General features: G+C 48.2%; 1 protein-coding gene across 1 annotated transcript in view; it reads left to right on the forward strand.

The window, feature by feature from the left end:
• The window catches only part of LOC118078488 (uncharacterized), a 162,445-nt gene that overhangs the window by 9,870 nt on the left and 139,665 nt on the right, over window positions 1-12,910 (forward strand). Inside the window, exons 2-3 of the mRNA XM_088671363.1 lie at window positions 1,118-4,335; window positions 9,289-12,855. Coding sequence (XP_088527489.1) covers window positions 1,118-4,335; window positions 9,289-12,855 — 6,785 coding nt within the window. The remainder of the gene's footprint in view (window positions 1-1,117; window positions 4,336-9,288; window positions 12,856-12,910) is intronic.

Here is a 12,910-nt window from a genome sequence, read left to right on the forward strand (position 1 = left end):
GCCGCTTAGGGCTTTAAAGGTCAGCAGCAACACTTTGAATTGTGCTCGGAAACATACTGGGAGCCAATTTAGGTCTTTCAAGATGGTGTTACGTGGTCTTGGCGGCCACTCCCAGTCACCAGTTTAGTGATTGAATTAAAAATGGATCAATATTTTTATTTAAATCTATCAAATCCACCACTAACAATATTATCTGCTGCCTATTTCATTATTATAAAACCAGTTTAATCATTCTCAAAACCCGCTGATATTACTTGATGAATTCTATATGCAAAAGTCGATGTTAAAATCTTCATATCGGGATTTGTTAGGGATATAGCTCAAACGTTCGCACAAAATGTGTGGTCTTCATCTGGTTTGGGTATAATTGTAATATAAGCTTGATAGAATCATAGAGTTGGAAGAGACCACAAGGGCCATCCAGTCCAACCCCCTGCCAAGCAGGAAACACCATCAAAGCATTCTTGACATATGGCTGTCAAGCCTCCGCTTAAAGACCACCAAAGAAGGAGACTCCACCACACTTCTTGGCAGCAAATTCCACTGTCGAACAGCTCTTACTGTGAGGAAGTTCTTCCTAATGTTTAGGTGGAAGCTTCTTTCTTGTAGTTTGAATCCATTGCTCCGTGTCCGCTTCTCTGGAGCAGCAGAAAACAACCTTTCACCCTCCTCTATGTAGAGATACTTGATAAAATACATTTATCAAGTATCTCTACATATAATGGGAAAGCATTGGTTCTAATAAGTCAACATATGTCTTGTACCATTTAATGGAAAATCCATGTGATCCTGATGTATTTCCAATTTAAATACATCCAATTAAAAATGGTTTGCTTAATTTATGATTGCACTATTGGTGCAAAAAATATATGCCTTTGTAAATAATCCAAATAAGGAAATGTTGTTTTACAAATAACCGAACACCATGTCTGCATAAGTGATGCCGTTTCGATAAATATATAACTTCGAAAAAACATTCAATGTTAGTGTCTTTGCTGTCATTGTAAACTTCAACATTCCCCTTTCGTATAGAAATTTTACGTTTATTTGACTTTGCCAATATTTAACATTCTCATTAATGATACTCCCAATATATCACTTCAACAAAAAAAAACAGTTTCACTGCCGACTCCACTTACTTCCACCAAGAGTGGAGCGGGGACCTCAGCTGAAGAAACTGCCGCATCACTAAGAAGTAGCAGAACACCTAATGATAGCACAGAGGAAACATCAAGCCCACCTCCAGGAACTTCAGTTACAGAAATGGGAAAGACGACAGCTGAAACCACGGTTTCTCAGTCTTCTCCAGGTACATCCACCAAGAGCGAAGAGCAGACCTCAGCTGAAGAAATTGCCACATCACCAACAAGCAGCGGAGCCCCTACAGAGAGGATAGAGGAAACATCAAGCCCACCTCCAGCAACTTCAGTTACCGAAATGGGAAAGATGACAGGTGAAACAACGGTTTCTCAGCCTTCTCCAAGTACATCCACCAAGAGCGTAGAGCAGACCTCAGCTATGGAAACTTTCCCATCACCAAGAAGTAGCAGAACCCCTACAGAGAGCATAGAGGAATTGTCAAGCCCACCTCCAGCAACTTCAATTACCGAAACGGGAAAGACGACAACTGAAACAACAGTTTCTCAGCCATCTCTAGGTACATCCACCAAGAGCGTAGAGGAGACCTCAGGTATAGAAACTTCCCAATCACCAAGAAGTAGCAGAACCCCTACAGAGAAGATAGAGGAAACGTCAAGCCCACCTACAGCAACTTCAGTTACCGAAACGGGAAAGACGAGAGCTGAAACAACCGTTTCTCAGACTTCTCCAGGTACATCCACCAAGAACGTAGAGGAGACCTCAGCTACAGTAACTGCTGCATCGCCAACAAGCAACGGAGCCCCTACGGAGAGCATAGAGGAAATGTCAAGCACACCTCCAGCAACTTCTGTTACCGAAACAGGAAAGACGAGAGCTGAAACAACGGTTTCTCTGCCTTCTCCAAGTACATCCACCAAGAGCGTACAGCAGACCTTAGCTATAGAAACTTTCCCATCACCAAGAAGTAGCAGAACCCCTACTGATAGCACAGAGGAAACGTCAAGCCCACCTCCAGCAACTTCAATTACCGAAACGGGAAAGACGAGAGCTGAAACAACGGTTTCTCTGCCTTCTCCAAGTACATACACCAGGAGCGTAGAGCAGACCTCAGCTGAACAAACTGATGCATTACAAACAAGCAGCGGAGCCCCTACAGAGAGCATAGAGGAAACGTCAAGCCCACCTCCAGCAACTTCAGTTATCAAAATCGGAAAGACGAGAGCTGAAAAAACGGTTTCTCAGCCTTCTCCAGGTACATCCACCAAGAGCGTAGAGCAGACCTCAGATATAGAAACTTCCCAATCACCAACAAGCAGCGGAACCCCTACGGAGAGTATAGAGGAAACGTCAAGTTCACCTTCAGCAACTTCAGTTACCGAAACGGGAAAGATGACAGCTGAAACAACGTTTTCTCAGACTTCTCCAGGTACATCCACCAAGAGCGTAGAGGAGACCTCAGATATAGAAACTTCCCAATCACCAACAAGCAGCGGAGCCCCTACAGAGAGCATAGAGGAAACATCAAGTCCACCTGCAGGAACTTCAGTTACCGAAACGGGAAAGACGAGAGCTGAAACAATGGTTTCTCAGACTTCTCCAGGTACATCCACCAAGAGCGTAAAGGAAACCTCAGCTATAGAAACTTCCCCATCACCAATAAGTAGCAAAACCCCTACTGATAGCACAGAGGAAACGTCAAGCCCACCTCCAGCAACTTCAGTTCCTGAAAGGCAAAATTCGACAGCTGAAACATCAGTTTCTCAGGCTTCTCCAAGTACATCCCCCAAGAGCGTAGAGGAAACCTCAGCTATAGAAATTTCCCCATCACCAATAAGTAGCAAAACCCCTACTGATAGCACAGAGGAAACCTCAAGCCCACCTCCAGCAACTTCAGTTACCGAAACGGGAAAGACGAGAGCTGAAACAACCCTTTCTCAGCCTTCTCCAAGTACATCCACCAAGAGCGTAGAGCAGACCTCAGCTATAGAAACTTTCCAATCACCAAGAAGTAGCAGAACCCCTACTGATAGCACGGAGGAAACGTCAAGCCCACCTCCAGGAACTTCAGGTACCAAAATGGGAAAGACGAGAGCTGAAACAACGGTTTCTCAGCCTTCTCCAGGTACATCCACCAAGAGCGTAGAGCAGACCTCAGCTGAAGAAACTGACGCATCACAAACAAGCAGCAGAGCCCCTACTGATAGCACAGAGGAAACGTCAAGCCCACCTCCAGCAACTTCAGTTACCGAAACAGGAAAGACGAGAGCTGAAACAACGGTTTCTCTGCCTTCTCCAAGTACATCCACCAGGAGCGTAGAGCAGACCTCAGCTGAAGAAACTGCCACATCACCAACAAGCAGCGGAGCCCCTACAGAGAGCATAGAGGAAACATCAAGTCCACCTGCAGGAACTTCAGTTACCGAAACGGGAAAGACGAGAGCTGAAACAACGGTTTCTCTGCCTTCTCCAGGTACATCCACCAAGAGCGTAGAGCAGACCTCAGCTGAAGAAACTGACGCATCACAAACAAGCAGCAGAGCCCCTACTGATAGCACAGAGGAAACGTCAAGCCCACCTCCAGCAACTTCAGTTCCTGAAATGCAAAATACGACAGCTGAAACAATGGTTTCTCAGGCTTCTCCAAGTACATCCACCAAGGGCGGAGAGGAGACCTCAGGTATAGAAACTTTCCCATCAACAAGAAGTAGCAAAACCCCTATTGATAGCACAGAGGAAACGTCAAGCCCACCTCCAGCAACTTCAGTTACCGAAACGGGAAAGACGAGAGCTGAAACAATGGTTTCTCCGCCTTCTCCAAGTACATCCACCAGGAGCGTAGAGCAGACCTCATCTGAAGAAACTGCCACATCACCAACAAGCAGCGGAGCCCCTACAGAGAGCATAGAGGAAACGTCAAACCCACCTCCTGGAACTTCAGTTACCGAAACGGGAAAGACGAGAGCTGAAACAACGGTTTCTCAGACTTCTCCAGGTACATCCACCAAGAGCGTAGAGGAGACCTCATATATAGAAACTTTCCAATCACCAACAAGCAGCGGAGCCCCTACGGAGAGCATAGAGGAAACGTCAAGTTCACCTTCAGCAACTTCAGTTACCGAAACGGGAAAGATGAGAGCTGAAACAGCGGTTTCTCCGCCTTCTCCAAGTACATCCACCAGGAGCGTAGAGCAGACCTCATCTGAAGAAACTGCCACATCACCAAAAAGCAGCGGAGCCCCTACAGAGAGCATAGAGGAAACGTCAAGCCCACCTCCAGCAACTTCAGTTACCGAAACGGGAAAGACGAGAGCTGAAACAACGTTTTCTCAGCCTTCTCCAAGTACATCCACCAAGAGCGTAGAGCAGACCTCATCTGAAGAAACTGCCGCATCACCAACAAGGAGCGGAGCCCCTACTGAGAGCATAGAGGAAACGTCAAGCCCACCTCCAGCAACTTCAGTTACTGAAACGGGAAAGACGAGAGCTGAGACAACGGTTTCTCAGCCTTCTCCAAGTACATCCACCAGGAGCGTAGAGCTGACCTCAGCTGAAGAAACTGACGCATCACAAACAAGCAGCGGAGCCCCTACAGAGAGCATAGAGGAAACGTCAAGCCCACCTCCAAGAACTTCAGTTACCGAAACGGGAAAGACGAGAGCTGAAACAACGGTTTCTCAGACTTCTCCAGGTACATCCACCAAGAGCGTAGAGGAGACCTCATATATAGAAACTTCCCAATCACCAACAAGCAGCGGAGCCCCTACGGAGAGCATAGAGGAAACGTCAAGTTCACCTTCAGCAACTTCAGTTACCGAAACGGGAAAGATGACAGCTGAAACGTTTTCTCAGCCTTCTCTAGGTACATCGACCAAGAGCGTAGAGGAAACCTCAGCTATAGAAATTTCCCCTTCACCAATAAGTAGCAAAACCCCTACTGATAGTACAGAGGAAATGTCAAGCCCACCTCCAGGAACTTCAGTTACCGAAACGGGAAAGACGAAAGCTGAAACAACGCTTTCTCAGCCTTCTCCAAGTACATCCACCAAGAGCGTAGAGGAGACCTCAGCTATAGACACTTTCCAATCACCAAGAAGTAGCAGAACCCCTACTGATAGCAGAGAGGAAACATCAAGCCCACCTCCAGCAACTTCAGTGATCGAAACGGGAAAGACGAGAGCTGAAACAACGTTTTCTCAGCCTTCTCCAAGTACATCCACGAAGGGCATAGAGGAGACCTCAGCTATAGAAACTGCCGCATCACCAACAAGGAGCGGAGCCCCTACTGAGAGCATAGAGGAAACGTCAAGCCCACCTCCAGCAACTTCAGTTACTGAAACGGGAAAGACGAGAGCTGAGACAACGGTTTCTCAGCCTTCTCCAAGTACGTCCACCAGGAGCGTAGAGCAGACCTCAGCTGAAGAAACTGACACATCACAAACAAGCAGCGGAGCCCTTACAGAGAGCATAGAGGAAACGTCAAGCCCACCTCCAGCAACTTCAGTTACCGAAACGGGAAAGACGAGAGCTGAAACAACGCTTTCTCAGCCTTCTCCAAGTACATCCACCAAGAGCGTAGAGGAGACCTCAGCTATAGACACTTTCCAATCACCAAGAAGTAGCAGAACCCCTACTGATAGCACAGAGGAAACGTCAAGCACACCTCCAGCAACTTCAGTTACCGAAACGGGAAAGACGAGAGCTGAAACAACCCTTTCTCAGGCTTCTCCAAGTACATCCACCAAGAGCGTAGAGCAGACCTCAGCTATAGAAACTTTCCAATCACCAAGAAGTAGCAGAACCCCTACTGATAGCAGAGAGGAAACATCAAGCCCACCTCCAGCAACTTCAGTGATCGAAACGGGAAAGACGAGAGCTGAAACAACGGTTTCTCCGCCTTCTCCAAGTACATCCACCAGGAGCGTAGAGCAGACCTCAGCTGAACAAACTGATGCATTACAAACAAGCAGCAGAGCCCCTACAGAGAGCATAGAGGAAACGTCAAGCCCACCTCCAAGAACTTCAGTTACCGAAACGGGAAAGACGAGAGCTGAAACAACGGTTTCTCAGACTTCTCCAGGTACATCCACCAAGAGCGTAGAGGAGACCTCATATATAGAAACTTCCCAATCACCAACAAGCAGCGGAGCCCCTACGGAGAGCATAGAGGAAACCTCAAGTTCACCTTCAGCAACTTCAGTTACCGAAACGGGAAAGATGACAGCTGAAACGTTTTCTCAGCCTTCTCTAGGTACATCGACCAAGAGCGTAGAGGAAACCTCAGCTATAGAAATTTCCCCTTCACCAATAAGTAGCAAAACCCCTACTGATAGTACAGAGGAAATGTCAAGCCCACATCCAGGAACTTCAGTTACCGAAACGGGAAAGACGAGAGCTGAAACAACCCTTTCTCAGCCTTCTCCAAGTACATCCACCAAGAGCGTAGAGCAGACCTCAGCTATAGAAACTTTCCAATCACCAAGAAGTAGCAGAACCCCTACTGATAGCAGAGAGGAAACATCAAGCCCACCTCCAGCAACTTCAGTGATCGAAACGGGAAAGACGAGAGCTGAAACAACGTTTTCTCAGCCTTCTCCAAGTACATCCACGAAGGGCATAGAGGAGACCTCAGCTATAGAAACTTCCCAATCACCAACAAGCAGCGGAGCCCCTACTGAGAGCATAGAGGAAACGTCAAGCCCACCTCCAGCAACTTCAGTTACTGAAACGGGAAAGACGAGAGCTGAAACAACGTTTTCTCAGCCTTCTCCAAGTACATCCACGAAGGGCATAGAGGAGACCTCAGCTATAGAAACTGCCGCATCACCAACAAGGAGCGGAGCCCCTACTGAGAGCATAGAGGAAACGTCAAGCCCACCTCCAGCAACTTCAGTTACTGAAACGGGAAAGACGAGAGCTGAGACAACGGTTTCTCAGCCTTCTCCAAGTACATCCACCAGGAGCGTAGAGCAGACCTCAGCTGAAGAAACTGACACATCACAAACAAGCAGCGGAGCCCTTACAGAGAGCATAGAGGAAACGTCAAGCCCACCTCCAGCAACTTCAGTTACCGAAACGGGAAAGACGAGAGCTGAAACAACGCTTTCTCAGCCTTCTCCAAGTACATCCACCAAGAGCGTAGAGGAGACCTCAGCTATAGACACTTTCCAATCACCAAGAAGTAGCAGAACCCCTACTGATAGCACAGAGGAAACGTCAAGCACACCTCCAGCAACTTCAGTTACCGAAACGGGAAAGACGAGAGCTGAAACAACCCTTTCTCAGGCTTCTCCAAGTACATCCACCAAGAGCGTAGAGCAGACCTCAGCTATAGAAACTTTCCAATCACCAAGAAGTAGCAGAACCCCTACTGATAGCAGAGAGGAAACATCAAGCCCACCTCCAGCAACTTCAGTGATCGAAACGGGAAAGACGAGAGCTGAAACAACGGTTTCTCCGCCTTCTCCAAGTACATCCACCAGGAGCGTAGAGCAGACCTCAGCTGAACAAACTGATGCATTACAAACAAGCAGCAGAGCCCCTACAGAGAGCATAGAGGAAACGTCAAGCCCACCTCCAAGAACTTCAGTTACCGAAACGGGAAAGACGAGAGCTGAAACAACGGTTTCTCAGACTTCTCCAGGTACATCCACCAAGAGCGTAGAGGAGACCTCATATATAGAAACTTCCCAATCACCAACAAGCAGCGGAGCCCCTACGGAGAGCATAGAGGAAACCTCAAGTTCACCTTCAGCAACTTCAGTTACCGAAACGGGAAAGATGACAGCTGAAACGTTTTCTCAGCCTTCTCTAGGTACATCGACCAAGAGCGTAGAGGAAACCTCAGCTATAGAAATTTCCCCTTCACCAATAAGTAGCAAAACCCCTACTGATAGTACAGAGGAAATGTCAAGCCCACATCCAGGAACTTCAGTTACCGAAACGGGAAAGACGAGAGCTGAAACAACGCTTTCTCAGCCTTCTCCAAGTACATCCATCAAGAGCGTAGAGGAGACCTCAGCTATAGACACTTTCCAATCACCAAGAAGTAGCAGAACCCCCACTGATAGCACAGAGGAAACGTCAAGCCCACCTCCAGCAACTTCAGTTACCGAAACGGGAAAGACGAGAGCTGAAACAACCCTTTCTCAGCCTTCTCCAAGTACATCCACCAAGAGCGTAGAGCAGACCTCAGCTATAGAAACTTTCCAATCACCAAGAAGTAGCAGAACCCCTACTGATAGCAGAGAGGAAACATCAAGCCCACCTCCAGCAACTTCAGTGATCGAAACGGGAAAGACGAGAGCTGAAACAACGTTTTCTCAGCCTTCTCCAAGTACATCCACGAAGGGCATAGAGGAGACCTCAGCTATAGAAACTTCCCAATCACCAACAAGCAGCGGAGCCCCTACTGAGAGCATAGAGGAAACGTCAAGCCCACCTCCAGCAACTTCAGTTACTGAAACGGGAAAGACGAGAGCTGAAACAACGTTTTCTCAGCCTTCTCCAAGTACATCCACGAAGGGCATAGAGGAGACCTCAGCTATAGAAACTGCCGCATCACCAACAAGGAGCGGAGCCCCTACTGAGAGCATAGAGGAAACGTCAAGCCCACCTCCAGCAACTTCAGTTACTGAAACGGGAAAGACGAGAGCTGAGACAACGGTTTCTCAGCCTTCTCCAAGTACATCCACCAGGAGCGTAGAGCAGACCTCAGCTGAAGAAACTGACACATCACAAACAAGCAGCGGAGCCCTTACAGAGAGCATAGAGGAAACGTCAAGCCCACCTCCAGCAACTTCAGTTACCGAAACGGGAAAGACGAGAGCTGAAACAACGTTTTCTCAGCCTTCTCCAAGTACATCCACGAAGGGCATAGAGGAGACCTCAGCTATAGAAACTGCCGCATCACCAACAAGGAGCGGAGCCCCTACTGAGAGCATAGAGGAAACGTCAAGCCCACCTCCAGCAACTTCAGTTACTGAAACGGGAAAGACGAGAGCTGAGACAACGGTTTCTCAGCCTTCTCCAAGTACATCCACCAGGAGCGTAGAGCAGACCTCAGCTGAAGAAACTGACACATCACAAAAAAGCAGCGGAGCCCTTACAGAGAGCATAGAGGAAACGTCAAGCCCACCTCCAGCAACTTCAGTTACCGAAACGGGAAAGACGAGAGCTGAAACAACGCTTTCTCAGCCTTCTCCAAGTACATCCACCAAGAGCGTAGAGGAGACCTCAGCTATAGACACTTTCCAATCACCAAGAAGTAGCAGAACCCCTACTGATAGCACAGAGGAAACGTCAAGCCCACCTCCAGCAACTTCAGTTACCGAAACGGGAAAGACGAGAGCTGAAACAACCCTTTCTCAGGCTTCTCCAAGTACATCCACCAAGAGCGTAGAGCAGACCTCAGCTGAACAAACTGATGCATTACAAACAAGCAGCAGAGCCCCTACAGAGAGCATAGAGGAAACGTCAAGCCCACCTCCAAGAACGTCAGTTACCGAAACGGGAAAGACGAGAGCTGAAACAACGGTTTCTCAGACTTCTCCAGGTACATCCACCAAGAGCGTAGAGGAGACCTCATATATAGAAACTTCCCAATCACCAACAAGCAGCGGAGCCCCTACGGAGAGCATAGAGGAAACCTCAAGTTCACCTTCAGCAACTTCAGTTACCGAAACGGGAAAAATGACAGCTGAAACGTTTTCTCAGCCTTCTCTAGGTACATCGACCAAGAGCGTAGAGGAAACCTCAGCTATAGAAATTTCCCCTTCACCAATAAGTAGCAAAACCCCTACTGATAGCACAGAGGAAACGTCAAGCCCACCTCCAGCAACTTCAGTTACCGAAACGGGAAAGACGAGAGCTGAAACAACCCTTTCTCAGCCTTCTCCAAGTACATCCACCAAGAGCGTAGAGCAGACCTCAGCTATAGAAACTTTCCAATCACCAAGAAGTAGCAGAACCCCTACTGATAGCAGAGAGGAAACATCAAGCCCACCTCCAGCAACTTCAGTGATCGAAACGGGAAAGACGAGAGCTGAAACAACGTTTTCTCAGCCTTCTCCAAGTACATCCACGAAGGGCATAGAGGAGACCTCAGCTATAGAAACTTCCCAATCACCAACAAGCAGCGGAGCCCCTACAGAGAGCATAGAAGAAACGTCAAGCCCACCTCCAAGAACTTCAGTTACCGAAACGGGAAAGACGAGAGCTGAAACAACGGTTTCTCAGACTTCTCCAGGTACATCCACCAAGAGCGTAGAGGAGACCTCATATATAGAAACTTCCCAATCACCAACAAGCAGCGGAGCCCCTACGGAGAGCATAGAGGAAACGTCAAGTTCACCTTCAGCAACTTCAGTTACCGAAACGGGAAAGATGACAGCTGAAACGTTTTCTCAGCCTTCTCTAGGTACATCGACCAAGAGCGTAGAGGAAACCTCAGCTATAGAAATTTCCCCTTCACCAATAAGTAGCAAAACCCCTACTGATAGTACAGAGGAAATGTCAAGCCCACCTCCAGGAACTTCAGTTACCGAAACGGGAAAGACGAGAGCTGAAACAACTCTTTCTCAGCCTTCTCCAAGTACATCCACCAAGAGCGTAGAGCAGACCTCAGCTATAGAAACATTCCAATCACCAAGAAGTAGCAGAACCCCTACTGATAGCAGAGAGGAAACATCAAGCCCACCTCCAGCAACTTCAGTGATCGAAACGGGAAAGACGAGAGCTGAAACAACGGTTTCTCCGCCTTCTCCAAGTACATCCACCAGGAGCGTAGAGCAGACCTCAGCTGAACAAACTGATGCATTACAAACAAGCAGCGGAGCCCCTACAGAGAGCATAGAGGAAACGTCAAGCCCACCTCCAGCAACTTCAGTTATCAAAATGGGAAAGACGAGAGCTGAAACAACGGTTTCTCCGCCTTCTCCAACTACATCCACCAAGAGCGTAGAGCAGACCTCACCTGAAGAAACTGACGCATCACAAACAAGCAGCAGAGCCCCAACTGATAGCACAGAGGAAACGTCAAGCCCACCTCCAGCAACTTCAGTTCCTGAAATGCAAAATACGCCAGCTGAAACAACAGTTTCTCAGGCTTCTCCAAGTACATCCACCAAGAGCGTAGAGGAGACCTCAGGTATAGAAACTTTCCCATCACCAAGAAGTAGCAGAACCCCTACTGATAGCACAGAGGAAACGTCAAATCCACCTCCAGCAACTTCAGTTACCGAAACAGAAATGACGAGAGCTGAAGCAACGGTTTCTCAGCCTTCTCCAGGTACATCCACCAAGAGCGTAGAGGAGACCTCAGGTATAGAAACTTTCCAATCACCAAGAAGTAGCAGAACCCCTACTGATAGCACAGAGGAAACGTCAAGCCCACCTCCAGCAACTTCAATTACCGAAACGGGAAAGACGAGAGCTGAAACAACGGTTTCTCTGCCTTCTCCAAGTACATCCACCAGGAGCGTAGAGCAGACCTCAGCTGAAGAAACTGCCACATCACCAACAAGCAGCGGAGCCCCTACAGAGAGCATAGAGGAAACATCAAGTCCACCTCCTGGAACTTCAGTTACCGAAACGGGAAAGACGAGAGCTGAAACAACGGTTTCTCAGGCTTCTCCAAGTACATCCACCAAGAGCGTAGAGCAGACCTCATCTGAAGAAACTGCCGCATCACCAACAAGCATCGGAGCCCCTACAGAGAGCATAGAGGAAACATCAAGTCCACCTCCAGCAACTTCAGTTACCGAAACGGGAAATACGAGAGCTGAAACAACGATTTCTCAGCCTTCTCCAAGTACATCCACCAAGAGCGTAGAGCAGACCTCAGCTATAAAAACTGCCGCATCACCAACAAGGAGCAGAGCCCCTACTGAGAGCATAGAGGAAACGTCAAGCCCACCTCCAGCAACTTCAGTTACTGAAACGGGAAAGACGAGAGCTGAAACAACGCTTTCTCAGCCTTCTCCAAGTACATCCATCAAGAGCGTAGAGGAGACCTCAGCTATAGACACTTTCCAATCACCAAGAAGTAGCAGAACCCCTACTGATAGCACAGAGGAAACGTCAAGCCCACCTCCAGCAACTTCAGTTACCGAAACGGGAAAGACGAGAGCTGAAACAACCCTTTCTCAGCCTTCTCCAAGTACATCCACCAAGAGCGTAGAGCAGACCTCAGCTATAGAAACTTTCCAATCACCAAGAAGTAGCAGAACCCCTACTGATAGCAGAGAGGAAACATCAAGCCCACCTCCAGCAACTTCAGTGATCGAAACGGGAAAGACGAGAGCTGAAACAACGTTTTCTCAGCCTTCTCCAAGTACATCCACGAAGGGCATAGAGGAGACCTCAGCTATAGAAACTTCCCAATCACCAACAAGCAGCGGAGCCCCTACTGAGAGCATAGAGGAAACGTCAAGCCCACCTCCAGCAACTTCAGTTACTGAAACGGGAAAGACGAGAGCTGAAACAACGTTTTCTCAGCCTTCTCCAAGTACATCCACGAAGGGCATAGAGGAGACCTCAGCTATAGAAACTGCCGCATCACCAACAAGGAGCGGAGCCCCTACTGAGAGCATAGAGGAAACGTCAAGCCCACCTCCAGCAACTTCAGTTACTGAAACGGGAAAGACGAGAGCTGAGACAACGGTTTCTCAGCCTTCTCCAAGTACATCCACCAGGAGCGTAGAGCAGACCTCAGCTGAAGAAACTGACACATCACAAACAAGCAGCGGAGCCCTTACAGAGAGCATAGAGGAAACGTCAAGCCCACCTCCAGCAACTTCAGTTACCGAAACGG

Source organism: Zootoca vivipara, chromosome 6 (assembly GCF_965207765.1).
Source record: "Zootoca vivipara chromosome 6, rZooViv2.hap1.1, whole genome shotgun sequence".
Lineage (NCBI taxonomy): Eukaryota > Metazoa > Chordata > Lepidosauria > Squamata > Lacertidae > Zootoca > Zootoca vivipara.